Source organism: Dromiciops gliroides, chromosome 2 (genome assembly GCF_019393635.1).
Source record: "Dromiciops gliroides isolate mDroGli1 chromosome 2, mDroGli1.pri, whole genome shotgun sequence".
Classification (NCBI taxonomy): domain Eukaryota; kingdom Metazoa; phylum Chordata; class Mammalia; order Microbiotheria; family Microbiotheriidae; genus Dromiciops; species Dromiciops gliroides.
Genome location: NC_057862.1, coordinates 443,596,097 through 443,614,101, shown reverse-complemented (window position 1 = coordinate 443,614,101; position 18,005 = coordinate 443,596,097). Strand labels below are relative to the sequence as shown.

The 18,005-nt window shown below is 38.7% G+C and overlaps 1 protein-coding gene across 2 annotated transcripts in view; it reads left to right on the top strand.

Annotated features, from left to right (window-relative positions):
• CDH4 (cadherin 4) overlaps positions 1-18,005 on the top strand; it is a 1,225,586-nt gene that overhangs the window by 1,007,548 nt on the left and 200,033 nt on the right. For both annotated transcript variants that reach the window (XM_043984728.1, XM_043984729.1), the window contains exon 7: positions 15,493-15,665. In XM_043984728.1, the coding sequence (XP_043840663.1) occupies positions 15,493-15,665 (173 nt within the window). The remainder of the gene's footprint in view (positions 1-15,492; positions 15,666-18,005) is intronic.

The window sequence follows — 18,005 nt, the reverse complement described above, 5'->3', positions numbered from 1 at the left end:
GCTGGAGGGGATTGAAAACATGTCATAGAAGGATCAGCTGAAGGACCTGGAAGTGTTTAGCACAGAGAATACTTAGGGAGGATGTGATAGTTGTCTTCAAGTACTTGAAGGGCTGTCATGTAGAAGAGAAAGTATCCTTATTCCACTTAGCCCCAGTGGGCATAATTAGGATCAATGGGTGGAAATTCTGCAGGTAGCTTTGAGTTCCATATGAGGAAAAATATTTTAACAATTACAGCTGCTCAAAAGTGGAACGGACTAACTCATAAAATGATGAGTTTCATTTTTTTATCCCCCTCAGCACCTAACATAGTGCCTTATATATACGAGGTACTATATAAATATTTGATGAATTAAAAAGAAACACTGAAGGATTTTAAATCACAACAGAGTGAGCAATTATCAGGGACATTTTATAAGATATTCCTGTTTAGGTATGGATAGGACTAGATAACCTTTCCAACTTATAAGTCTATGCATCCAACCAACAAGATATAGTTGAAATGAAATCCCTCAGTTGCCCCAGGTCCCTCACTGCTAAGGACTTTGCAGATGAAACAGGTAGCTCATATAAGAAGTAATGGGTATTGAACTATGAAAAGGAGTAGGCTCAGAGAGTCCAGTTGAGTACCAGCATAGGAGGAACAACATGAGTATATCAGGGCCAGTGATATGACTTGCTTTGGCCACATGTATTCCCTAAATGTCTACTATTGTATATAATAATATCTGAGTGTGCTATATGTGTGTCCTCACTACTTTCACAGATGCTGTATGTCTTTGTAGGAAAATATGCCCCATATTTTGGAGGGAAATGTGTTGTTATTATTATTCATATGATTCTAGCCTAGTAAATGCCTTTGCTATGAGATAATTATATCTATTGACTGCCTATTAAATGTAAGCACACTGATGGGGGCTCAGGAACTACAATTTTAGAGTGCAGACACACAGAGTATTTTGAACCTGAAATAGGTGCTCTGAGTTCAATTGGGATATAGCTCAGAGAGGAATACATGCATATATGCATTCATGCATACATACATACATGATGTACACATATATGCACACATATGTGTATAGGTATATGAGTGTGCATTGTATATGTATTTGTGTATATAAATGTGTGTGCATGAGATGATAGTATGAATATGAACATATCATATGTTCATACATATAAAATTCCCAGACATAAGAAGATAAAGTATCTCAAAAAGCACTGGAGTAAAGTCAAAAGGACTTATATTGGATATAAGGAAACGTTTGTTCTAATATAAGCTCTGTCACTAAATTCTTGTCCCTTCCCCCTCTATAATTTTAGGATTTAAGATTTAAGTTCTTCTTCACAGATATTCCTTCTTTGTCTTTGCCTTCCTTCTTTCAGTCTTTCATAGAATCAAAGGATATCAAAGCCTAGAAAAGGACCTTAAAGATCATCTAATCTAGCTCCCTTATTCTACAGAGGAAACTGAAGCCCAAGGCAGTCAGAGGGTAACAGATCTGGGGCTGAAAGAGTCCTCAAAGGTCAAGTCCAACCTTACCATTTTACAGATGAGTAAACAAGTCTACTGAGATGAAGTGATTTGTCCAATGTCACAATGTACTACTGGACTGATCTGAGATTCAAACATAAATCCTCTGACTCCCAAGCCAGTACTGTTTGTTTCCACTGTCCTGTACACACTACCTCTAAAGTGATTTACTCAAGGTCATATTTCTAATTTTTTTCTTATGTCTTGAGTTTTCTAAACCATGCTTGTCTTCTGACCAGCAAGGAAGAAATGAACATGTTACCATATTGTTAGCGATTCCAAACAACAACCATTCCCTTTTCTATGTTTCCCTCTCATCCATCTCTGTCAAGTAACCACATCCTAAGTGGCTCCCTAACAAAGAGGATGCTCATTAGAACACTGGCTTGCTCAAGTGCCAGTACCACCTCCAGGAAACCTCTATTTCTCATCCTTCTACCTCAAGGAGCTAGTCAGGACTTCTCTTTCCTTTTAACTTCTACCACTCTGTACTTAGTCTCTTTAGTTCCGTATTATCATCCTTTCTTAGCTGATGAGATCTTTGAATCCAAGAACTAGGTTCTGGATATATCTGTTTCTTTTGTGGTAGCTAACACAATGCCTTGACCATAGTAGGCACTTAGTAAATGTTTATTAAGTTAAAATGGAATTGGATGGAAAGGATTTCATCTGTGACTTAAAAGTGCATTAGGGTTTTTTAATGGTAGATCAGCTTTAAAATGTCATACATTAATTCTATCATGGGTGATAGATGAACTAGACTTATAGGTTAATGAAGATCTAATGTGCAGTAATCAGGTTATCATTGCCTGCACACAGTAATCCCTTTGAGTTCCTGGGAGAAGTTGTCACCATTTGCATTTGACTTATTTGATTTCTCATCAATGGAATTTACTAGTGTGGATCCTGGAATTTAACATGTCAAACCTCTGACTTTTAAAAATGTTTTTAATTCAGCAAGGAAGTAAATATAGCATGCATGGCAAAGTCCCACATTTTCATGAAAACAAAAGAGTATCAAAAGTTATGACAAGAATAATAACTCAATTATTTAAAACCTTTAAGATTAATAAACCAACACTCTCACAATAACCCTATGAGATAAGCATTGTAGCTATTATCATCTCCCTTTTTATAATACAGATGAGGAAATGGAGGCACTGAAAAATTAAGTGACTTATCCAAGGTGCTCCCCATCCCCCCCAACTCCCAGTTAGTAAGTATACTAACTATTCTCAGAAGGCTAACTCAAAACTAGCCTGCTCCTTTGACTTTTCAGTGTGAGTTACCAAGCATGAATTAGGTTAATATTACATTCATTAGCACTTTCTTTACGGAGCCAATTTTGCCCAGGGCTTAAGGCACCACCTGGAAAAAACTGGGTCACCTTGGGAAAATACACTCAATCTCTGAAAGTCCATAATAGAGAGTATCGATTAATGCTCCAAAGGTTTATAAAGCAGCAAAGGTCAAAATCTCTAACAGTGAATGCCAACTCACTTTCTGTCATTGAATAAAATACAAATACTTGGCATGACATTCAAGGCCTTCCACAATTTAGTTTCAACTTGTTTTTTCCATCCTTTTCTCTTACTAGTCCCCTTTATATAGTTGCCCTTCCATCTAAACTATACTAATTCTAGCTGTTACCCATATTATGTATTCTTCTGCTTTCTTGCATATGGGTAGGCCATCCCCTCATACCTACAACATACTCTTTCCTAAAGTCTTCCAAAAGCATTGGTCTTGAAATCATGAGAGACCTGGATTTGAATCCCACCTATAAAATTTATGAGCTGAGCACATGGTCACTTAACCTATCTGAAACTTAGTTTCCTTGTCTATAGACTAGTAAAAATACTACCTCTAATATCTACCTCATAGCATAGTTCTGAGGTTCAAATTAAATTATTTACCTATATGCATATATATATATATATATATATATATATATTTATATATGACATTTTGGCAAATTTAAATGTAAATTGCAACCACCACCATCATCATCACTGTTTGAATTATATTGTCATCATCATCATTATTATCCACTGCCTTCAAAGTGAAGCACAGGTGCCACCTCCTCCATGAAGCCTTCTCTGATATCCTTAGGGAAAGTATTCCCTCTCAATTATTTCTAGAATCCTTTGGCTATGTATTTTCTTGTCTCTATTGCTTGCTACTTTATATAGCAGAAGGAGCATCACCACTGATTAGGAATGCTGTAGAAGGGGATTCTTTTTGTTTCTTTGTTTGTTTTGTTTTTTATCATAAAAGTATTTTATTATTTTCTAGTTACAGGTAGAGATAGTTTTCAACATTTGTTTTTATAAGATTTCTAGTTCCAAATTTTTCTCCCTCCCTCCCTCTCCTCCCCCCTCCCCAAGACAGCAAGCAATCTGATATAGGTTATATTTGTACAATGACATTAGACATATTTCTGAATTAGTCCCATTGTGAAAGAAGAATCAGAACAAAAGGGAAAAACCTTCAAAAACAAAAAAACAAAAAAAGGAGAAACAATATGGTTCAATCTGCATCTAGATTCCACAGTTCTTTTTTCTGGATGTGGAGAGCATTTTCCATCATGAGTCCTTTAGAATTATCTTGGATCCTTATATTGCTGAGAAAAGTTAGGTCTATCACAGTTGATCATCATAAAATATTGTTGATACTGTGTACAATGTTCTCATAGAGGGGAATTCTTGTTCAGGTATGGATTGAATTAAATGGAGCTCTCTTCAACTCCTGTGTTTCTCTGATTCTATTCACAACTGATTTATCTTGCTCCTATCCTTATCACACAGAATCTGATTAGCTATATTTTAAGTAGCGAGAACTGAAGTGAACTGAGCTATGGGGGAAAGCTTCTGAAAGTTTGAAGTTCAAATTCAATTCACACACTCTTCAGTATGAGAGCTAGCCTTATTCCATTTCTGTAGTCCACAGAATTACCCAGAACCTTGTGAGTTCTCCTCATGTGAATTGGGCTAACCTGTGGTGATTCCGTACTTCTATAACTAGATTAAGGCAAAGAGGGCTTTGTCCTAGGGTACAGAAATTTAAAGGTTACAGGCAGCACCATCCCAGGGAATGCTTCCTTTTCCCAGTAGCCAATCCTACTTTTTATTTCATTTTATTTTATTACAGAAACCTTGTGATTTCCTTAGGTGTATTTCCTCCTCCTCTGTCTCCTCTGCCAGACTTGTTCTTCCTCCCACCCCCCATCTACACATTGTCCCAGGTATGAAAATTTGCAGTTACATCTTGGCAAACTCAGCTGTTTGGATCCAGGTTCTAAGACCAAAACAGATATAGGCTGTGTGCCCATGCAGGCCAATTGACTTCATTCCATTTCATAGTCACAATCCATTTCATAAATGCTTATCATTGACCACAAAGGGGGCCAGGAGAGAGATTGTGGGTAGCTCATCATAGATCCATCCCTATTACTAGAAAAAGAACTCAACGAACATTTCTTTTGATATTGGATCAAAAAACAGGCTATAGAAGCAGAAAGAGGATTGGGCTAGGGAACAGAAGGACCTTATCTCAACTCTAAATAATTAGCTAATTTGGACAAGTCACATCACCTCTCTGGGCCTCAGTATCCTATCTTTAAAATGGCCCTGCCCTGTCCTGCCCTGTCTCACAGGGCTATTGTGAGAATCAAAGAAAACAATGAATACATAAAATGCTATAAATAACTTACTTTTCTATAAAATGCAAGTTTTATAAAGAGCTTTATTCATAACAACAGTATGAGGTAGGTAATATAAGTGTCATTATCTCCATTTTACAGATGAAGAAACCAAGGTACAATCAATTGATTCTCTTGGGTTCCCAAAACTCATAAATGTCAGAGCAATAATTGAACCTGTCTCTCCTGACTTCAAGTCCAATGGATGATTGTTGTTATATCCATTTCCCATTTCTTTGCTTTAGCACAGGGTATCCCTCCATGCCTGGAATTTACTCTCTTTAGCTTACTTCTCAGAATCTGTACATTTCTGAAAGTCTCATCTTAAAAGCCAACTCCTATGAAGTGCTTTCTCCAACCCCACCACAACCACTACCATATTACAAATCTGTCTTCTCATATTACCTTCCACTTAATTATCCATGCACATAACATCCCAACAGAACACAAGCTCCCTGAGAGCAAGGATTTTTTTTTTTGCCTTTATATCCCTAAATCCCTACTTTCTCATCTCTTCAAAATCTTTCTTGATGAAGCTATGGGAAGGAAACAGATAGAATTTTTCAAATTATGTTCTATAGTAGACCACAACTTTACTGTCACACATTAACTGAAAGATTCTGAGAATGCGAGATTTTACTATGTGTGTTTGTTTCTTACAAAAATGTTTGCAATTCAGTATAACAAAATATTGCCTGAAAGGCTCTCCCCCAACAAAATGTCTCATATACATCTCTCAGAATCATCAAGGTTCAGTGAAAGATGTGACAACAGAGTGAACTTTGTTTAATGATTCTTGAATTATTCATGCCAATTGAGGCATAAAAAAGAAATATGTCATCACCAAAAAGGTTTGCCACCATTATAGATGAGATACAGCTCAGAGCCCAAATGAAAGTGGGCTCCCTCTAGGTGTTGGGGTCTTCCTAATCCTTCTGTTTGCACTTGTCATTAGCTGATTACACCAAGGCCTGTAATACTGTGGAGGGTCCCAAATGAGAACCACAATTACTCAAAAAGAGTTCAGCCTTACTACCCACGTGAAAAAAATTGAGGGACAATTCTAATTATCTAGATTTATATAGTGATGACTGGACAAGTCATATAGTTGGTCTATGAGTATATACATATCTTCAACAGATTTTGCAGATAATAATAATTAACATTTATATAGCACTTACTATGCACCAGGCACTGTGCTAAGTGCTTTATAGATAGAAAATGAAAATGAAAAGAAGGATGAGAGTGGGCCGGGTTGCCTTTGGGAAATTATGCAGTTTTTTGAATGACCCCAAACTTCTCCCTGAAACAAGGACCCTTTTAAAAAATATCAGTGCTGTATGGTTATGGAATACAATGGTCTTTAAAGAATTTGGGTTGAAGATCACCACCAAATGCAGTGGAGAGGTGTTTGGTGGGTGTTGGTAGGCTGAAACACATTATTACAAAGAATTACACAGGAGAAGTGGCATAAAGGATACTCTCAGAGAAGTGTATATAAAACCAAAAAAGTAAGTGAGCTGGTTGTATAGGGAAAGTGAGAAATAATCAATGGACAAACTATATGTACTACTTCCATCCACCCAATGTCAACAGATGACTCTCCAGTACATTGGGTGGACCCCAACATGGAGGATTTATTGGAAGATATAGACAAGAACTTCACAGGGTAAGAAGGCCTGGCTGTTTTTTATCTGCACTCTCAGAGAAAGTACTCACAATAATGAGATGACAGATGCATTAAAGTATCCCCAGTGTCTAGGTCAGTGCCATTCCTACAGAAATGACTTAATAAATGTAGGTTGAATTGATTATATGAATTATAGCAATCCACATTTATAAAGGGTGATGTCATGTAGTTGTAGAACACAGAATGAAAGAATGATGTTCACTGTTCCCTTCAGTAGTCCATTCCTTCTGAGCCTTCTGCTACCAGGATGGTGTTTTTGTTTGTGTGTCTATCATTGACTCCAACCATTTCACACATCCTTGGCACTTGGACTTCTCAACCCTGAATTATCTCATTCTTTAGGAGTAAGTAAATGTCACACACTGACTCTGGTAGCTCTCTTGACCCAGCCTCCCTTCCTGGTACACTAGGTCACTATGAAAGCTTTGACAGCATCCAGGGAAACAGAGGTAGGTGGAATTAGGGGCAAGGTCCTCTCTTTTTCTTATTATATTGCATCTGTCACCTCCATGGTGCAGCATGGCAGAGCTGAATTAGGAAACTGCCTCTGTTGCTTCACAACCTCTAATTCTAAAAGCCAAATGAGGGGAAAATGAAAGAATGGAATTTTCTTGAGCCAGTCTTCCTGTAGTATTGCCACTATCACTGGTATCAGAAATGATTGATAACCATAAGGAAAGTCCTAGGGAAAGTGATGAAGAGAGAAAAGTCCCAGTGGTAAACCCCATCCAGTTAATACCTCTTATATATTTGAAAGACTCTCCCTTATCTCTTTCTACTACTAGCAAAGCAATGATAGACACTCTCCTAACGTCCAATTGCTTTACTTTAAAGCCAAGAAAGTTTTATGCCAGGAAAAATTCTCAAGTCAGATATGTTAGAATTTAGGCCATAAAGGCTTTAGAATCTCTCTCTCTCTCTCTCTCTCTCTCTCTCTCTCTCTCTCTCTCTCTCTCTCTCTCTCTCTCCCCCCTTCTCTCTCCCTCCCTCCCTGTCTCCCTTCCCTCTTTATCTCCCTCTACTCTCTTTCTCTCCCTCTCCCTTCTGTCCTTTCTATTCTTTTCACTCCCTTTTCTATTTCCCCTACTTTACTGTCTCCTCATTTTCCTTTATCTCTCCCTTTTCCTCTCACTTTCTCTCTTTTTCCTTTATTCCATTCTGTTATAATTTATGTGTTTTTTGTGGATTGTGTTTTTTTTTTTTTGGCGGGGCAATGAAAGTGACTTGCCCAGGGTCATACAGCTAGTAAGTGTCAAGTGTCTGAGGTCAAATTTGAACTCAGGTCCTCCTGAATCCAGGGCCAGTGTTTTATCCACTGCACCACCTAGCTGCCCATTCTGTTATAATTTGAAAGAAGCTTTTAGCATCTTTTTAAAAGATGAATTTTTCTAACAAAATAAATAAGCTAAAGCTAGTTTCTAAACAGACATGTCCAACCAAGTTCAATATATTTTGTTTCAGCTTTCCCCAATAATTCTCTATAGTGCCATGCTCTACTAATGTTTCTTTCTATCTGCTATGTCTTCATATGTGTCCTACAAACTCAAACTAGCAAGGTCCTAAGAATTTTGGTAGAGATGTGCCAAAGAAAAGAGGGAAGGGCTCAGAGCTATGTAGCAGGGTCATCACCTTAGCACTTCAGGGTTCTTTTTGCCCAAGATCTCACAAAATAACCTAGCATAAAAGACTTCCCCATAGGCACACTCAACAGAACACATACTAAGCACTAGAGCCCTGGATCCTCACTGTTCAGCTAATACAGAGATTTCACACGACTGCCTCTCACTTTCCCCCAGACAATCAGTTCTGCAACCCAAATAGTCTGCCTCTCCCTGCCTTTGCCTCCAAGTAATAGTGACTAATCATAGCTAACATTTATATTGCACTTACTATTTGCCAGGACCTATGCTAAGCACTTTAAAGTTATCTTATTTGTTCCTCACATCTACCTTGGGAGATAGGTGTCATTATCATTCCCATTTTACAGATGAGGAAATTTAAGCAAGCAAAAGTTAAGTGACTTGCCCAGGGTCATACAGATAGCAAGCATCTGAGATTAGATTCAAACTGAGGTCTTCCTGGTTTCAGGCTCAGCCCTGAGAAGAAGTTGGTACCTGCAATTGGGCTGTCTGGCTGTGATAAAAGTAAGGACTTTTTCACACTGTCATAGTGTGATGTCTATACCAAGAGTTCTCTGCTTTGAAATTCTGTAATTATGGGCAGAAATACAGTAGCCTCCTCTTTGGGGCAGCCAGGTAGCACAGGGGATAGCATGTTGGGTTTGGAGCGAGGAAGACTCATCTTCGTGAATGGCCTCAGATACTTACTATATAACACTGGGAAAGTCATTTAACCTTGTTTACCTCCATTTCCTTATCTGTAAGATTAGCTGAAGAAGGAAATAGCAAACCACTCCAGTATCTTTGCCAAAAGAATCAAATGGGGTCATGAGGAGTCAGACAGGACTGAAAAATGAGTCAACATCATCAGCTTCCTCTTTTCCATTGTCATGATCTTCCATTTATCCTGCCTACTTTGTATCAGTTTATCGAACCTTTGGTCTTTTGAATTATAAATATGCCCAATTATTGCATGTTGGTTTGTACAAAGGCAATTTATGGAGTTTTTTCTTTTTTTTAAGAAAGAGAATAGCACTTCTGCTTTGTTAGGGATTTTCTTTTTCCTTAGAAAGATGTATGAGTATGCATGCATTACACAGCAGGCCTCTCGTCTACCTATATTACAGTCCCAAAGAGAATTTTCATTGCGGCAATCATCCAGTGTTAGAATGAGGGGTGGACATTGAGGAAAATCAGGCCCAGGAAAGGGAACTTTTTTTCCCTGACTAAAAACTCCAAAAAATAACAGGAGGTTCTATGTAAAAGTAGAGAGTTTGGGAATGGGGTGGGGGGTGGGACACAGGGTGTACTGAGCTTCCATCAATTAACTAGTGTAGATGATTCCATTTCTCTGAAACTTAGCTTCATATATGAAACAGAGCTAACAACACTTGTTCTGTCTACTGTATCTCAAGGTTTTTATGCAGATGGCCCCTCGCAAACTGGAAGGCACTAAAAGATGTGAGCTGGCATCAGCCTCATGACTGCCATTATCATCTCTGTGAAGGTGCCACTATCCAGAATCAGTAACTTCAGTACAGAATACTACTTATAATATTGTCTCATATCTGCATAGCAATTTTAACTTTAAAACTCACACCAATAACCTCATTCAATCCTCACAAGTCTGATAGTCACAAAGTGGGTGATATTATGTCCATTTTATAGATGAAGAAACATACTCTGAGAATCTGTGGCCCATTTGGGGTCACTGAGAGTAGCAGAATGTTACACTCAATGTTCAATAAATATTTATTTAATGTTTCCTTTGTTCAAGATACTGTACTTGGCACTAGAATTTGTGAGGTTGGGGGGAGGAGTCTAGGAGTCCTATAGTTTTATCCATGTGGGGAACTCCAGGTATAGAAGCTCCCTCCACTGATGCAGATCAATGCCTTTCAGTAATTTAGTCTTGAAGTTGTCTGAGGGCACTGAGAGGTTCAGCAATTTGCCCAGGATCACACAACTCATGATAAAATAGATGGATGGATGGATAGATGGATAGATGGATAGATGGATAGATGGATAGATAGATGGATAGATAGATGGATAGATAGATAGATAGATAGATAGATAGATAGATAGATAGATAGATAGATAGATAGATAGATATCTCAGTGCTCAGTGTCAGGACTTGAACCCAGGTCTTCTTAAGTATAAGTCTGGCCTTGTTCCCTCTGAGGTTCTGAAAATATAAAGATTACAAAATTACATGGTCCCTTTCCCCCAAATATATAACTGTCTGAAGGAACTGGGGCAGCAAGTTTGAGATAGTACCAATACCTGCACTGATAAGCATGGCATGAGATAGAGATTGATGGGGTGAGAGGAATGAGCCAGACTATGTGCCTTACATTTGAGGAGAGAGAGACCACAATCTGTTTTTTCTTATTTCCAGTCAGTATCACGTTCTACTATTAATCACAGACTCAGAATGGACAAATCTCTCCATCTTCAGGAGTAGTAGTAGTAGTAGTAAGAGGAGGAGGAGTAAGGATAAAAATAAGAATAACTTCCATTTTTTAAGGTTTGCAAAGCAATTTTCCCAACAACTTTGGGAGGAAGATAGTGAAAGTATTTTTGTCTTAGGTTTACAAATGAGAAAACTGAGGCTCAGAAAGACTTTCCCAGAGTCTCCAAACTGTTTCAGTCATAGGATCATAGATTTAGAGCTAAAAGGACCTGGGAGATGATCTAGTCCAAAACCCCTCATTCTACAGAGGTAGTCAAGAGAAATTAAGTGACATTGTCCAAGATCACACAGGTAATAAGTGGCATAGTCAGTACTTGAACTCAAGTCATCAGAATGCAGATCTATTGCTCTTTCTACCACATTGCCCTAATATCTCTTTTTCCCTATTAAATATTCCATCTCATTGAAATATGAAATTCCTGAGGTACCTCCTCACACCTATAAGATTGGCTAATATGACAAAAAAGGAAAATAATAAATGTTGGAGAAGCTGTGGAAAAATTGGAACACTGATGCATTTTTGGTGGAGCTGTGAACTGATACAAGCATTCTGGAAAGCAATTTGGAACTATGCCCAAAGGGCTATAAAACTGTGAATACCCTTTGACCCAGCAATTCCACTATTAGGTCTTTATCCCAAAAAGATCATAAAAAGGGAAAAGGACCCACATATACAAAAATATTTATAGCAGCTCTTTTTTGGTGGCAAAGATTTGGAAATTGAGGGGGAAGCCCAGAAATTGTGGAATGACTAAACAAGTTGTGGTATATGAATGTAATGGAATACTATTGTGCTGTAAGAAACAATGAGCAGGCAGATTTCAGAAAAACCTGGTAAGACTTACATGAACTGATACTGAGTGAGATGAGCAGAACCAGGAGAACATTGTACACAGTATCAACAACATTGCATGTTGATCAACTGTAATAGACTTGACTCTTCTCAGCAATACAATGGTCCAAGATAGTTCCAAAGTACTCATGATGGAAAATGCTCTCCATATCCAGAAAAAAGAGCTGTGGAATCTAGATGCAGATTGAACCATACTGTTTCTACTTTTTTGTTTTTGTTTTTGTTTGGGTTTTTTTTAGGATTTTCCCTCATGTTCTGATTCTTCTTTCATAGCATGACTAATGCAGAAATATGTTTAATGTGATTGTACATGTATAACCTATATCAGATTGCTAGCTGTCTTGAGTAGGCGGGAGGGAAGGAGAGAGAAAAATTTGGAACGATAAATCTTATAAAAACAAATGTTGAAAACTATCTCTACATATAACTAGAAAATAATAAAATACTTTTATGATTTTTAAAAAAAGGTTAAAAAAAATGAGGGTCCCCCTGGATCTGGCTAGACATATGAGTACACCACAGTTGGGGGAGTCTGATTCATCCAACCCATTTTCCAACTTTGTTTATCACCACCATTATTTCCTGCTCTTATTCATGCCTGGCTCTAGAGGGAATCAGTCTGTAACACTCTCAGATTGTCCAGAATAGACTTTCTTTTTATTTCCCTGTCTAAATGAGTGAGGGAGGCTGTGTGCCACTGGCAGGAAGCAGTGAGACCCCCTGGTGTTCCTGAAAGCTGAGATTTGAACAGAACAGCCCCACTGAAGCTTTCTTCTGTTTCCTAGAATGTCAAGGCATATCCTAGGCACAGCCAGAGACAGACACCTGCAAGGAACACCAGGGGCAACAGAGGGAGGAGGGCAGAGGGTTTCATGCTGAGATGACATTTGGGAATATTTGGGGAACTGACTCCTTACAATAAAACAAGATCACTAGAACATGGGAAAGACTACTGAAAAGAAAATCAAGTGAGCTAGGTTCCAGGTGGCCCAGTACATAGAGCACTGGGCCTAGAATCAGGAAGTTTTATGTTCAAAAATGACCTCAGGTGCTTACTAGCTGGGTGACCCTGGACAAGTCATTTAACTTCTGTCTGCCTCAGTTTCCTCATCCATAGACTAGAGATAATAATAACACTTACTTCCATTATTGTCGTGAGGATAAAGTGTGATAATATTTGTAAAGGGCTTTGCAAACCTTAAAGCCCTATATAAATTCTAGATAGTATTATTATTACCCTGTCACTAACTTTCTGTGTGACCTTGAACAAATCATTTCATATCTTTGGGCTTCATTTTCCTCATCTATAAAAATCAGGGAATTGAACTAGATGATTCCTAAGGTCCCTTTCAAGTATAGTATTCTAAGTTTTACAAATGTTCAGGTGGGGCTTTTGTTATTTTTTCCCCTCCTACCATAGCTCAGCATAATTGATGCCTTCAATGGCTGTTTTCTTTTTTTCTTATTTAGTATTTTATTTTTCTCCAATTACATATCAAAACAATTTTCAACATTTGTTTTTAAAGTTGAGTTCCACATTCTTTCCCTCTCTTCACACCCCTTTTATTGGGAAGGCAAGAAATTTGATGTAGGTCACACACATGTAATTAGGCAAAACTTTTCCATATCACTCATGTTGTAAAAGCAAACACAGACCAAAATAAAAAGCCAAGAAAAATAAAAAGTATGTTTCAATCTGTATTCAGACTCCATCAGTTCTTTCTCTGAGTATGCATAGCATTTTTCATCATAAGTCCTACAATATTGCTGTTACTATGTACAGTGCTCTGGTTCTACTCATTTCCTTTTGCATCAGTTCACATAAGTCTTTCCAGGTTTTTCTGAGAGCATGTACTCATCATTTCTTATAGCACAATCCCATCACAATCATATACCACAACTTGTTCATCCATTCCCCAATTTATGGCCATTCCCCTCAATTTTGAATTATTTGCTACCAGAAAAGAGCTACTAGCCATGTGAAGGCAGCAGGGTACAGTAGAAAGAACCCTCATTTTAGAGGCAGAAGTACTGGGCCCGAATGACATCTCTTACACTTGCTACCTGTGTGACTTTGAGCAAACCACTTAGCTGGGCCTCAGTTTCTTCATTTGTAAAATGAAAGGGCTAAATTAGGTAGCTTCTATGATCCCTCTCATCCCTAGACTCTCTATATAAATTATAGGAACCTTTGATCCTATATAAAGTTCACAGAATCTCAGAGTTGGAGGGAACCTCAAAGACTATCTTGTCCAACCCATGGCTGAATAATACCTTCTCCAATATTCCTAACTGACCTGTCAATACCTCTTTTCAATACCCACTGCAAAGCACACCCTTCAATCTCATAGAATGTTCTGTTCCATACTTTTTGGAAAGCTCTGACCATTAGGAAGTCCTTCCTGATGAACTTCCTTTGAAGTCTGTAGGAGAGATAAAATTAAATCCAAACGCTCATTTGTCAAGTGAGGAAACTGAGGTTCAGAGAAAAGTGACTTGCCTGGGATTATACTCATTTAGTACTTATAACTTAATAGTAGAGATGGCACTGAAACCCAGTGTTGGATTCTAGTGAGCTGGAACCTGTTACTTTGCAACTCCCACCCATTGGTCCTAGCTGTGCCCTTTGACTAATTCTGTCAGCATTTCTTAAGCTCCTATTATGTGCAGGTCAATCAATAAGTGAAGACACTTTGTTCCTAGACCTAGAAAGCCCTTATTAAATGTTGATTGAATTGAATGTCCCTATGCTAGGTGCCAGGGAGACAAAGGCAAAAATAAAACCATCTCTTCCATCAAGATGGTTACATTCTCCTGGGGCATGGGATACAATGTGTCCTAGAAAAATAAATACAACATAATTTGAGGCAGGAGTGAGAATTAACAACTATGGGGCAAGGAAGAGAGATCAGGGAAGGTTTTACAGAGAGACTCATACCTCTAAGGATAATAAAGGTTCTTAGAAACAGAGATGTGTAGGAATGTGTACCAGGTATGAGGAACAGCTTATGCAGATGCTCGGAGACAGGAAAAGTAAAGGTAAGTTCAAGGAATAGCTAAAATAAAGAGTTCATAAAAGGAATAATATGAGGTTAGACTCAAAAGGCAATTTGAAGTCAGACTGCAGAAGCCCTTAAATGCCAGGCCAGTGAGTTTGTATTGTATCCTGGAGGCAATGGGAAGCCACTGATTTTTTTTTTTTTTTGATGAGCAATCATGTCCTCCCTGACCCTTATTGAATAGACCTTTCTCATTTTCTTAACAGAACCTATAGTGGCATAGTCCCTGGCTCCCTTTACCATCCTGGCACACATCTCCTGATTCCAGTTTGTCTACATCCTTCATAAACTGTGGCAATAATGACATGGGGGGAGGGGGACAGTATGTGAAAGAATACTGGCCTGGGAGCCAGGAACCCAAGGTCTCAGTGCCAACTCTGCTACTAAGGACTAATTAAGTGTAAGCCTTGGCAAGTCACTTCTCTCTGAACTTGTTTCCTCACCTGACAAATAAGGGTTTGGACTTAATTATCTCTCTTAGGTCCAGTCCTTGAAACAAAACAAAATGAAAACAAACTATGACTGTAAATTCTGCTTTACATAGTGTTGCTTTGTCTTTGTTCCAGGGACTTATGTGATGACAGTGACAGCCAATGATGCTGATGACAGTACCACTGCCAATGGTATGGTGAGGTACCGAATTGTGACTCAGACCCCTCAGAGCCCATCCCAGAATATGTTCACAATTAACAGTGAGACGGGAGATATTGTCACTGTTGCAGCTGGACTGGACCGAGAGGTAAGATGAAATGGGTAGATTGATATCTCTGGTGACAGCGGCCCCCTTCTGACAACATTAACCTGATTTTTTTTAAGTGAATTGAAAGATGTTCCCAGCACGAGACAAAATTTGATCCCAGTCCGCATTTGTGTCTTCCTATTCAGCGGTACAGTCTACTCTGTGGCTTCCAAAAATCCATGTTGTCCTATTTAGACTTTGCAATTTTGAAATAATCAGGAAAATTGGCCCAAGGATGTTTGTTCTCATGCCTCTGAGTCCAAGTGTAATATCATGAGGAGAGCCTCCTGTGTAGTAGATTCACCACCCAGCAAATTAATGGACTCCCTTGTAGTTGCCTATCTGTGTTTCATTTTCCATCTGCTCATCAGTAAGAAGAGCCACAACACTACCATTTACATACAGGGATCCTGCCCTTAAGAGGCCCTCTTCCCCCTTGCCTTTACAGACCACAGGGACCCCAGCCACTTCAGGGCTCTGCTATGGGGCCTTTGCTCTAGAACCACTGCTTTTCTGAACACGAACTCTTGGTGCTGCCAAATCGGGGCTCTCTGGGGCTGAATACAAACTCAAAGTGGAAGACCTCAAAATACCCTACTGTTCCTGGGCATTACACTTTATGCTTCTCCAATTGCCTTCACAACCATTATCACCTACAATGCTCATAGCACCCCTATTGAGGTGGTACAATAAGTTATTCAATAGCATCCTGAATAGACACTACGGTGTAGCAGATAGAGTTCTGGGTTGGGACACAGGAAGATTCAGGTTCAAAACCTTGCCGAGCCTCAAACAACTTCATAGGACTTATATACTATATTGGAGAACGGTTGGAATCTGTTTATGGTATAAGTTCTCATGCTGGGATTTTTTTATGCTGATCCAATCATAGTGTGTTTATATTTGGTGTATTTGTATCAGTGTAAATATGGGACAGCTAGGGGGCACCATTGTGCACTGGGCCTGGAGTCAGTGTATAGAACACTGGGCCTGGAGTCAGAAAGACTCATCTTCAAGAATCCAAATCTAGCCTCACACATTTACTAGCTGTGTGATCCTGAACAAGTCACTTAACCCTATCTGCCCCAGTTTCCTCTCTGTAAAATGAGCTGAAGAAGGAAATGGCAAGCCATTCCAGTATTTCTACCAAGAAAACCCCAGATGGGTCAGTCAGTCGATATAACTAAAAATGACAGAACAAATTATTACACTTATTTTTCAAGAAAAGTATGAATCAGCATCAATGAATAATATCAGATTTTTCCTCAGGTTTTAAAAAAAGCTATATTAGCTTGTATCTCTAGTTGTTGTTATTTTGTCCTTCATTCCCAAAAAGGACCAAGACATTGGAGTGATGTCATGACTTGCACTGAATTGGATTTAAGTGAGGGAGGGCTTTGCAAGGTCACCAACCTCACTTACTCCTCCAGAGCCATCTGGGTTCAGTAACAAGATATACATCAGGATGACTGGAGATAGCTCTGGATGTTTAAGGCAATTTGGCTTAAGTGACTTGCTCAGGGTTACACTGGTAGTAAGTGTGTGAGGTGAGATTTGAACTCAGGTCCTCTTGACCCCAGGGCCAGTGCTCTATCCTCTGCACCACCTAGCTGCCCCCATCTCTAGTGATAAGTTTACAAAGTGATTGTTTACAAAGTGATTCATTTTTTAATTCATTTAAAAAAATTTTCAGGGCCAGCTCCCTGAAATAATACTTCTTTTAAAGGAAACAATAGTTCTATACGGTGAGAATAAAAATTGGTTAAAGATCATATTTTGATTTCATGCAACTCAGGTTCAGAGAATAAGTGGCCCATATCCAGAAAGACAAAGTAATTACTAACAATTCTATATCCCTTACCATTGACAAAGCACTTCTGTGGTAACAATTTTGCATGGTAGGGAGTGGAATAATTGTCTCCATCAGACACATACTAATTGTGTGACCCTGGGCAAGTCACTTAACTTCTGTTTGGCTCAGTTTCCTCATCTGTAAAATGGGGTTAATAACATCACCCATGTCCCAAGGTGTCTTCAAGGTTTAAATGAGATAAGAATTGTAAAACAAGGGGGCAGCTAGGTGGCACAGTCAATAAAGCACTGGCCCTGGATTCAGGAGGACCTGAGTTCAAATCCGGTCTCAGATACTTGACACTTGCTAGCTGTGTGACCCTGGGTAAGTCACTTAACCCTCATTGCCCTGCAAAAAAAAAAAAAAAGAATTGTAAAACATTTAGCATATTGCCTAGTATGTCTTGTCATATAAATGTTAGCTATCATCACCATCATCACCATAATCATCCTCATCTCCCCAGAGGAATCTAAGGCTGAGAAACTAAA